This window comes from Parasteatoda tepidariorum, chromosome 10 (genome assembly GCF_982258835.1).
Source record: "Parasteatoda tepidariorum strain Cologne lab strain chromosome 10, Ptep-v5.0, whole genome shotgun sequence".
NCBI lineage: Eukaryota > Metazoa > Arthropoda > Arachnida > Araneae > Theridiidae > Parasteatoda > Parasteatoda tepidariorum.
The window spans coordinates 34,355,183-34,367,758 of NC_141764.1; the positions used below are offsets into that span (position 1 = coordinate 34,355,183).

Consider the following 12,576-nt stretch of genomic DNA (forward strand, 5'->3'; position numbering starts at 1 on the left):
ATGCTCTAAAAGTACTCCAAAGAATACTATAAATGACTCAAATAACCACACTAAATAGATGGATTTATTTCGAAAAATTCTATAGAATAATTTAATGTGTTGAGTAAAAAGTTAAGGAAAAGTAAAAAGGTTTGGTGATGTTAAGGAAAGAACCCCAAATCTGATTACTAGTACAGAAGTGTCATGGCTTTCTTGGCTAAAAAAAATCTCTAACCCATGAAAGGTTAAATTGCTTTATAAAAACACAACATGTTATTCTCAAATGACAAAAAAGTAATCTCTAAAGTAATCTCTAAGCCATGAAAGGTTTAGTTTCTTTATGAAAACACAACATGTTGTTCTCAAATGATATGATAGGCAATATAAAGACAGAGTGAGAGGCCATGAATGTTTACTTGATCACAAGAGATATCATCATCTTAAAATAGTCGTGTAGTTGATAGGAATTCCATATTTGCATGAAATAGAATGAAAATTTAGAAAGCATCAAAATATTGTTATAGAGATGCCATTTGGTGCATTAGATGGTGAAAAGAAATATGCTGAACTGCCAGCTGGTGCTGTTATATGGAGGGAAAGCGTCTCAGGTTTGGATGTTTGTAGGTAAGTAGGTTTAAGTCGCATTAGATCTGTACAATGGGCTACTGGTGAAAGTCTGACAAGCATCTCTGAGGATGACCAGAAGACATGCCATCACAATTTTGATTCTCTGTGGAGGGGATGCGGATGTCTCCTCCGCTTTGGTTGCCAAACAACCTGTACGCGATGTCGAACAGTGGAACAGTTTAACGAGGACCGATACAGCACACCCTTGGTCCCTACGAAAGCTGATCAAAGTGGTCACCCACCTGCTTACTGATCGCAGCCAGTGACGCTTGACCTCGGTGTTCTACTGGGAACCGCGTCTTAACTATCAGTCCACTGCGGGACGTTAGGAAGTTTGAAAAAGAATGTGACGTAGGTGCATACACACACTGAAGTTTCGATTTGTAGAGAAGTGTCTTAGTTTTCTTGGATAGAGTGATGACTTCCCTTGAAAGTTGTTTGTTAAACATTGGAACAGGTGAAAGTTTAATTCAGTCTACTTGTTATGCTTTTTTCATAACCAAAAACCAGAGGTCTTATGTATTTACTACAACTTAATTTTTCAGTTTTTGCAATTTGTAATCGTTATTTAGTTTTTTTTTTTTGCAAAATAAAAATTTTAAGAAGAAATGATAGGTTTGTATTCAAATTTCTGCGGCAATGGCTTTTTTTCGACATACTTTTTTTTTCTTACATACTTACCCTCAAATAAGGTCACAAAATTCTTAATTATACAACTATAATTCATTTTGCAAATTATTTTCAAAATGATCTAATGATTTTTTTTATGATTATCACGATGTGTCTATTATTTATTAATTATGTGTTAATTATGGTAATATATTGCGATAATTTTTTTCTACACGATGAATGTCTTAGGCTCCATTATGATTATTACGATGTGCTTGTAACTCATTAATTATGTGTAAAATATGACAATATATTATGATAGTTATTCTTTTTTATTTCAATGTCTAAGGATTCCCTTAGGATTATTACGATTTGTTAATAGCTCGTTAATTTTGTGTTAATTATCATAGTATATTATGAGAGATATTCCTTTCCTATATGAATGTTTAAAGATTCCTTTATGATTATTATGATGTGCTTTTAGCTCATTAATTATGTGTTAATTATGGCACTATAATATGATAGTTATTGTTTTTTATTTCAATGTCTAAGGATTCCCTTATGATAATTACGATTTGTTAATAGCTCTTTAATTTTGTGTTAATTAAGATAATATATTATGATAGATATTCCTTTCTTATATGAATGTCTGAAAATTCCTTTATGATTATTATGATGTGCTTTTAACTCATTAATTATGCGTTAATTACGGCAATATATTATGATAGTCATTGTATTTTATTTCAGTGTCTAAGGATTCCCTTATGATTATTACGATTTGTTAATAACTCGTTAATTTTGTGTTAGTTATGATAATATAGTATGACAGATATTCCTTTCCTATATGAATGTCTAAAGATTCCTTTATGATTATTATGATGTGCTTTTAACTCATTAATTATGTGTTAATTATGGCAATATATTATAATAGTTATTGTTTTTTATTTCAATGTCTAAGGATTCCCTTATGATTATTACGATTTGTTAATAACTCGTTAATTTTGTGTTAGTTATGATAATATAGTATGACAGATATTCCTTTCCTATATGAATGTCTAAAGATTCCTTTATGATTATTATGATGTGCTTTTAACTCATTAATTATGTGTTAATTATGGCAATATATTATAATAGTTATTGTTTTTTATTTCAATGTCTAAGGATTCCCTTATCATTATTACGATTTGTTAATTGCTCGTTAATTTTGTGTTAATTATAATAGTATGTTATGATAGATATTCCTTTCCTATATGAATGTCTAAAGATTTCTTTATGATTATTATGATGTGCTTTTAACTCATTAATTATGTGTTAATTATGGCAATATATTATGATAGTTATCGTTTTTTATTTCAATGTCTAAGGATTCCCTTATGATTATTACGATTTGTTAATAACTCGTTAATTTTGTGTTAATTATGATAATATATTGCGATACATATTCTTTCTTTATATGAATGTCTGAGGATTCCTTTAAGATCATTACGATGGGTTTATAATTCTTTATTTGAGTGTCAATTATAACAATTTATTACGACAGTTTTTGTTTTTAATCTGAATGTTTTAACGATTTATTTGTGATAAATACGATGTGCTTTATAGACATTAAACATAATAACATATTAATAGTTACATTTTTTCTTTCTTCTTCTTTTTTACCAAATCATTTTTATTTATCTCGTCTCGAACAAAGTTATAAAATTCCCGCATCGAGTCAATATCTCAAACGGCTGTTACAACTAAGCCCTTCATGTTACTTTAATAAAATACATTCCCTTATGACTATTGTGATTGCGTGAATTAGTGTTGCCATTTTGGCGATAGTAATGTATCCCTGTCGGTATCGAAAGCTATAATGTTGGGAAATGAATCCTAAAAAAAAGTATCCCGTTGGTGGCAATAAAACAAAATTTGATTTTCGGGATTTCGCTGGAGGGAAGTTAAATACATAAATGTTGTCATTTTTAGAGGTAGAATGAACGGAAATGAGTTGCCCGAGGTTGTTAAATGAAAGCAGCCCTGAATGGGCCACAAAATTGAATGTTGCCATAAATAAAAGGTAACAGCGCACACTTTATTGAACACGGATCTTAGTTACTGCAGGAGATTGATGGTTTAGGACAATTCGGAAATTTATGGCTAAGCTATGTTAAAGAAGATAATAAAATATGGTCTTAAAGTGAGCTGAAGTTTTGACTTAAAATAGTTTAGAAATTATTTAAAGTTTTCATGAATATTTTTATTTATTTATTTTTTGGCATACATAATTTTTGATTTAAAATTAAAAAATTTTTTTTTTTACAAATTTAAGTATTAAGGAGGAAATTTCTGCGTGTAGTTATCCCATTGACGCGCAAATTTTGGAAACTTGGTTTTGTTAAAAAGTGCCTTTTTAAGAAACATTTTTATAGAAATTAACAATGCATACTCAAGCTTAGCACTTTTTTTTTCCAGAAAGGAAATAAATGTCATTAATTCAAAAATGGCTTTTTTTTTTGAAAAATGTCGTTCTGAGTATTTTTAGAAAATGTTTATTACGTATCGCATGTAGATTTCTGAAAAAATTCCAGAAAAGCATCACATATTGAATAAATAAAACTTTTCGTAAGAATTATTAGAGCAATAGCCCGCTATTTACAATAGCAAAGAGCTAAGCTATGAAAAAAAACTTTAAATTCAGCTAAAGTAAAAGCTAAAATTGATTTTAGTATCGTAACAATTTTATCTATACTAGCCGTCTTTGGTGACCAGTTAGGACACATTTCAAAATTATATATATATATATATATATATATATATATATATATATATATATATATATATATATATATATATATATATATATATATATATATATATATATATATATATATATATATATATATATATATATATATATATATATATATATATATATATATATATATATATATATATATATATATATATATATATATATATATATATATATATATATATATAAATAAATATATATTTAAGAAAATAAAAGATAAACTTTAATTTTCTTGTACCTTTAGTGATGTTCCGCATCAAAAGTATGTTAAAAATACGAAAAACAACTTCTAACCAGTGAGGGAACAGGCATGTTCCTTTACTGGGCATAGATTTCCCAGTGAATGAACAGTATATGTTAATATGTTGACACTTTAATTTTCAATTCATGATTACAAAAAAGGAGTTAACATTTTCCAAGTATTTATATGTTATAACTTCAAGAATAGGCTTGTTTTTATATATTTGTATGGCTTATAAATTCATAAAGAGCATTAAAAAATAACCAAAATTAAGTGTTCCTTTACTGGGTGTTCATTCACTGGTAAGAGCTGTTCCTTCACTTGGTCTTCTTACTACTTGTTATTTGAACCTCCAAAACTTTAAAACAATATTATGTAAGTTCTCTACAATTTTTTTACATAATTTGCAATTAGTAACAAATATGTTGACACTGTCATTTAACTAAAATTACGAATTTTGAAATTAATATGATTTTTTAAAAGGCAAGCGAAGCTTAAGTGTTCCTTCTCTGGTTAGTTTACCCTATTCTAAAATATTTTCTTGCATAAAATTTTAAGAATTTAAAAGTGGAAATATTAAGAGTGGTAATTATTAAAAATGTAATATGTAAAGGTATAAAAACTTAAGATTCTGAAGAAATTGCAGATATTTTCAAATTCTTCGAGTTTAACGTAAATATCTATTCAAGTCTATAAATGCTATAACCTTGTGAAGTCGAAAACTGAAAAGGCAACTAAAAATATCGAAGAAGAAGGATTGAAACAGAGAAGTCTATTAAACTTTACCGTTTTCTCCTGAAGGGGATCTCGATCGAGAATATGATCGAAAAGCTAGAAGGAAAAATATGGATGATAGGAGCTCTGCTCGGCCAACGACGCCAGTCACCTGGAAAATAAGATCACTTATTTGAACAGAATAAAAGAGAATATTTGTTGGCAACTTACATTTATCGTTTTTTGAATTTCTAAAGGCAAATATCGAATATCTGAATTAGATAATAGAAAACAATAGCGAATATATTGCAGTGCATCTTTTACATCATGCATTATAGTTATGTAATGATTCTTTCATATATATCTTTAGATTTTTTGTCGAAAATGGAATAAAAGAAATATGCACTTTAGGGGCACAAATTAATATTTTAGCAGGGAACAAAACAAAACAAAACAAAACAAATGAAAACAAATAAAAACAAAACAAAACAAAACAAAACAAAACAAAACAAAACAAAACAAAACAAAACAAAAACGCTTTTAAAATCTAATGATTCACCACCGAGAAGAGCGGGACTGAAATTTTCAAAAATTGTTTGATTGCCGACAAATAGCAAAGAGAAGCTGAAAGACAGATATTCAAAACCATCCAGGCATGAAATGCTATCTATATTGTATATTACATAGCATTTTTGTTTTTTTCTCCTGACTTTGTTATTAATTTGCAGCTTTTAAAGTGTAAACTTTTTTGACTTCATATTTTGATTACGAATATAAAAATTACTGAGGGTAGCCATTATGTATTAAATGGGAAAAATTGACAAAATTTAATAAGTATTATATACATATTATTTTAATTCTAGATTTAATTTGGTTTTTCAAACTAAAATAATACTTTGCCATTGATAGCCCATTATTAATTTCTATTAAGCTATGATAAACATTTTAATAAATACTGAAAGGACGCTTAAAGACTGCTAATTTAAAGAACATGGAAAATCTTTCCAAGTTATTGCCTATTTCTTATCAAAATTTGAAAAGTATTAAGTGGGAAGGTATGTTTTCTAAACAAGCTATACTGCTGTATTTAAGGGCGTAATTTTAAATGAAACGAAAAAAAAATCTATCGAATAATCAGCATTATTTTAATTTACTTACCGCCTCAGTGTGAATTGGATGAAGACCAAACAACATTGCAGCAATAAAACTTGCACTTTTAGATAAAAATTCACAACAAAACCTAAAATAAACCAAAAATTATTTATTGCTATTCCTATAACGAAATTGATACTTTAGATTAGTATTTCGTGAATGTTATAGATTTTTAAAAATAAAAACTTCTATCCCATTTTGAACGGTTTTTAGATTAAATACGCAGTTCTTAAAACAAATTCCTGCACTATTTATTTAATGTTTTTTGATCTTTTCGTCAAGACACGATTCCCAGTAGATCGCCAAAGTCAAGCATCACTGGCAGCGGTTAGTGTGCGGGTAGGTAACCATTTTGATAAGTCTGCGCAGGGACCGAGGGTAGGCGGTATTGGTCCTCGTTAAACTGTACCTATCGTGAAGTGCATGACTTTGCTCGCAGGTCGTTGGGCTACTAAAGCGAGGGAGCTATCCTCTCCGTAGCGGATCAAAATTCTGATGACATACCTTAGGATCATCCTCAGGGATGTTTCCCAGACCGTCACCAATAGCTCATTGAATAGCTCTAGTGCGTCGTAAATAAAGTACTAATACTACTTGAATAAATCATACAAAATAGCGAAGGATTTGAATTTAAAATAAGTTTGTAAATCTTTGCTATTGTACTAAACCTTCTTAATTTAACCGTGAACAACCGGGCGAAAATTCAAATTTCGTAATAATTCTTATCCTTAAAATTTTATAATAATTCATGAACTTATAATATAATTGCTTCAATTTTATTAAATAATGTACTTTCCCCATATTCATTTAAAACTGTATAACTACATAATTTTTTGTTACATTTCTGTAGTTTTTAAATGTAATTTCGCTAAATATCATAATATTAAAAAAAAAATAATAATTTAATTACGCATTATTAGAAGCATTTTTAAACCTCTACATATCATTTTCCTCCAACAAATTTACAATTTCAATAATAAATTATTGTAATACTTGCTATAACTTTTGTTTTCTTTGCAAGAAAGAGGATTACAATCTAATTTTATAATTCAAAATTACAATTTCCATAGCTATTGTATATATGATAAACTGAGCTTTAAATCATTACAACTCTTTCCTTATACGTGTATGTCCCCCCCAAAAGTCTCTTATTTATCCTGTTGTAAGAAAATATGTAAATTTATTAGAAGAAAATGAATGAAATCCAGCTTTTTAAATTTGCTTAAATTATTACTTAACACATTTATTTATTATTTCATAAATTAATTCATGTTTGTTACTCAAAAAGTCGTTTTAAGAAAATATACCAATTTAAATGTAAAATTTTTGAGCAAACGATTCTTAAATACAGCATTTTTTCACAACAGTTTCGAAATCTTCATTAATTCATAAATTAATTCATGTTTGTTACTCAAAAAGTTGTTTTAAGAAAATATACCAATTTAAATGTAAAATTTTTGAGCAAACGACTCTTAAATACAGCATTTTTTCACAACAGTTTCGAAATCTTCATTAATTCATAAATTAATTCATGTTTGTTACTCAAAAAGTCGTTTTAAGAAAATATGCCATTTTAAATGTAAAATTTTTGAGCAAACGATTCTTAACAGCATTTTTTGACAACAATTTCGAAGTCTTAATCTTTATAGATTTGAACAAAACCTTTATTAGATTAAAGAAAACCGTTTCCGAAATTTTTTTTATTTAATTTTTAAAGGTGATTCCGTCAGTAAATTAGTTTTATGATAATTTACTAATTAATCAAAGAAGTTTTCCGAGGAGAGGATTATATCCAAACAAATTTCTGATAATTAACGTTAATTCCATTGTTCATTAATGCGTAATAGAATTCATCCTCATTCATTGTTGCCAACACAAAACAAAGAACTATTTACCACCGAGCATTAATAGCTGCGTTTATGTTCAGTGCTAAATAGCATTTAATTTCAATTCATCCCTTTCTTTTTGTTGATATATATGTTCTCATTTCCTGCATTTACCGCAGCTTTAAATGTCAGAGAACATTTTAGATGTTTTCTAGCAAGGGTTTTATTGTTGCCTCGAACATCTTTTTCTACGCCTGCTAATTCTGATTTGCTGCATCAGGAAGTACGTGCTTTGTAATAGAAAGTAATCATGGTTTTTGTAATGTTGTTGGCTTGATCGGCGCAATATATTTCGGGAGCTGCAGTTTTATTCAACTTGGATAATTAGTGAGCTTTTTTTTTTACTATGTGCAAGTTCTTTATTTAGGAGTTCTGCGCGATGTAGCTATAATTAAAGATTATGAATTTTTAATACCCATTTTTGACATATTATAACTTAAAATGGTAAAAAGCTTTTTATCAGCATGGTAAAGAATTTGTTTTTGGTAAAGTTAGTAAGAAGGTTAAAAAAGGTAAAGACAAAATTAATTTTTATGTTAAAATTCGCATACAAACCGATCAAAATTCGAATATTTTAAGATAGATTAATTTGAAATTTATGTTCTACAATTTAAAAACGTGATTCCGAAATAAATTTGATTTTTAGTTAAATATTTCAAAATTTAAAAAAAGTATTCTTTTAAAGCAAGATTTTGAATACATTGTTGATGGTCGAAAAATAACAAGTACAATCGACAAAAGTAACTTTTGTTTCGTTAAAAAAATTTGATTTGGCTGATATTGGCAGAGAAATTGAGAAAATATTTTTTCTCAAAGAGAAAATAGCGAAATAATGTCAATTTATAGCTTAATTTCTTTTATTTATCCACACCCCCATTTATTTTGTCATTGGTAAGACAAAATAAATGGTTTAATAAATGGTAATGGTAAAATAAATGGTAAGGCAAAATAAAGATTTTGGAAATAAATTTAGGAAAAATATTTTAGTATTATATGATATTTTAGTTAAAATATTTCATAGATTTCTCTAAAACACTTGGCTCTCGCTGAAGACCATATATACCCTTTTAATTTTTGAACGGCTGCAGCTATAGATGTGAAAATGGAAAAGCAACTTAAATATTTTAAAAGTCATGAAACTTTCTTTTAAATTGCTTATTTTGAGAAATTTTTCTACTTAGAAGAAAATATCAAACTTTTTGAAGCATTTTTGAAATCCCAGATAATGTAGTAGTGGAGTGACTCATTGCATTTTATTTTATATTATTTTATAACCACCTATGGACAGCTGACTCAATTTTAAGTTTATGACTACCGATGTTCGACTTCACAGCTTTGTGATTTTGAACCTAATCCAAGGAAACTCCTGGATCTGGGAGAAATTTGCCTTCGTGGAGAACTAACTAAACTGTATTTGCGTTACACGCCGATAAAAACCACGAAAACCTCCCAACGTTAGGCTGAAGGCAAGGAAACTCTAACCCATGATCCGTCTACCACTGAGGATATTTTACGTCAGTACTGTGGTCGGTGCGAGCCGGGTGCGGAATTCATATCGACCAGTCATCGCTAGGATTCGAATCCAAGTCGCACCATCGCATGAGCTATCATGGTTTTAAGTCACTGCATTGAAAAAACAGATAAAAAACGTTTTTTATTTTCCATAAACTGTGGCGTTTCTTCATATTGGAGCTTTGCTCCATTTTCAGAAATAATATTAAGGGTACTGGTTAAGGATAGGCTTAACTTAACCTTACAGTCACGAATAGGAGCTTCAAACTCTTAGCAGTTATGGATGGAAAGAGCATATTATTAGCAAAAAAACGTTATTTCATGTAAGGACAGAGCTTCCAAAAGCAGCCTTAATGCTAAGATAAGATCGCTTAAAACGCGTATTTGTTTGTTCAGAATTCCTTGCATTGTGAATAACAATCTCAGGAAGGGGAAAAGCAATTAGTTATTGCTATCTTTATTTTTAATTTTCAATACATATTAAACTTTATACATCAAAAATCACGTCATACTGTAGGTAATTTCAAGCAAACAAATGCGCGTTTTAAGCTTTTTTATTTTAAGATTAATGTCTATAAGTGTCTATTCAAACTATATCCATGTAAGTTAACAACTCTGTTTATTTTATTTTGATGTATCGCTCTTTTTAATTTTTCCCCCATACCGTTTTCGTTAACTTCACTCTCTTCCACCAAGTGGCGCTGTAAGCAGTCTCATTTTGTTGTGCGTAGCCACTTTATTTCACCTAAATACTATTCTAATGACTATAGCTGTAGCCATTTTATACTTAAGAGGATTACGAACATTGGCGTTTTTTAACTTTTGTCTGACGTAAATTAGACAAATTACGGTAAGAAAAACGCACTAGAATTTTGTCAAATAGTTACGTTTTTTCTTTAAAATGAATTCTTAAAAGCATACAGTTTGTAAAATATGCTTTCTTGTTTTAAGTTCATTGCAAAAAAGTTAGTTTAATTTTATTATGTGGAAAAAGAAAAAAGTGAAAAAAGAGATCGAAAGTTCGAATTACTCTTGATTCAATAATTAGATTTATACATATTGAAATGCAGCGCAACTTTTTTTGAAATAAATATACCTTTTAATATAGCGGATTTTGATCTTTCATCGCGGAGATATGGTGTTAAAGGAGTAGCAATATCAAAGAAATGGTTACCTGTGATAAAGAAGGGAAACAACTACATGGAGTGCAACATTTGTAAAATGGTATCCAAAAGGATTGAGTTCGTGAAGCCAATAGTTCAATCGAAATGTAAACACGCATAATGGACGATATGATTTGTGACTTTCTTCCTAAATATAAAAAGAAAAAGAAAGAACATCAGTTTTATTTTGAAAGAATAATACTTAATGACGTTTCATTATGACGTCACAGAGACGCAATTTTCAAGGTTTCTTTTTACCCCAGTCACAATAGAGCCTGTCGTATTTAAAATTCCCTCGTATTTATTCCCTTAATTCACTTTTATTTAAAAATAATCTTTAGTTGTTACAGATGAATAACACATCTCTGTATTTTAGTTGAATAAAACCTCATCCATTTCCTTTATATGACTATTTTTTACTCTTTCAACCAATTTTTATTTATTTTATAACTGATGCTGAACAGTCGACCCAAATCTGAGTTTACGACTATCAATCTTCACCTTAGTAACCTTGTAATTTTTAACTTAACCCAGAAAACAAAAACTCTTAGATCAAGCATTGGGACAAACTTGGAACAAAGTATTGGGACTTCGTTGAGGACTTTTTGATGTAACTAATCCGAATTTCTGTTTCATGGAGAGGAAAGCGACGACGGTTAGCCCGACAGCAAGAGGATTCCAACCCTCTACCGCCAAGAATATTTTACACCAGTACTGTGGTCAGTGCGAGCCGGAAGAAAACTTCGTAATAACAACCACATATTGTAACAAGATATTTAACATCCTTGTAACAAGCCAATATCCAAGGCAAAGGACAACCTCCGAAAGTTCTTTGCGTGAAAAGATCAATTTAAAGCTTCACATAAGATTCTCTCTGAATTTTGAATTGCATAAAATCTCTTTATTTTTGTCTCTCTTCAAAATGAAAAGAAAGAAGTGGTGATATTGTAAATTTTTTTTTATCAATTTCACTTGATAAAAATCATCATTAGTTGACTTACAAATGCTGCGCATTGTATCATAGCATGTTTAATGTGGCGAACTTAATAAAATAGATCATCTCTACATTACAAAAAAATTCCAAACACATCAGTAAAATCTATTTTACAGTAAATCCATTTTTAGTGTAAAATTTTATACCGTAATTTTTGCAGTAATAATTACTTAACACTAGATTGCCTAAGGAAGTCATTTTGACTGCTTTTAATTTCAATTAGAAAAACAATGATGTATACAATGACACGATTTCTTAGAATTTTGTGACTTTTTGAACAACATATAATTTTTTTATTGTTAATATCTACTAATAACTTGTTACATAACTGTAAATAATATAAAAAATCTTGAAAATTAATTTTAAGCAAATTTATTGACACATTCACAATCTAGTCATTTTGACTGCTTTTCGGCAATGTAGGTATATACTAATTTTCCGTCTTTCTAGTGTTAATTACAGTGATTCAATGATTATACAGTAAATATTACTTTAAAAATTATGTTATTATATATCAGATTTTTTTCTTCCGTAAAATTTTACGGTTAAACTAAATCTCTTGATAAAATGTACCGGCACACTGAGTGCCGGTATTTTTTACCGTAATTTAATCTGAAAAACGGGAAAAATGTAAAAATGTTGAAATACTGAAACCAAACTATAATTTACTTTAAATGCAAAGTAAAATTGTATTTTGTCTTCATTAACACTCGACACGCTCGAAGAAAAATACTTCCAAACATTTCATAAAATAAAAATAAAATAACCAAACGATTTAAAAAAACTTCAAGACTTTGATTAAAAATAATAAATGAAAACGATAAAATTTTCGTCCAACTAGCAGTCAAGTAATATGATAGAAGGAGAAAATAATGTTTTAGGGAATAACTACATCATTAGGTACA

General features: G+C 28.7%; 1 protein-coding gene across 1 annotated transcript in view; it reads right to left on the reverse strand.

Moving 5' to 3' along the window:
- LOC107450430 (protein O-mannosyl-transferase Tmtc3) overlaps positions 1-12,576 on the reverse strand; it is a 66,556-nt gene that overhangs the window by 19,240 nt on the left and 34,740 nt on the right. The window contains exons 3-5 of the mRNA XM_016066220.4: positions 10,689-10,825; positions 6,123-6,204; positions 5,037-5,136 (exon numbers count right to left, since the gene is read on the reverse strand). Coding sequence (XP_015921706.1) covers positions 5,037-5,136; positions 6,123-6,204; positions 10,689-10,825 — 319 coding nt within the window. The remainder of the gene's footprint in view (positions 1-5,036; positions 5,137-6,122; positions 6,205-10,688; positions 10,826-12,576) is intronic.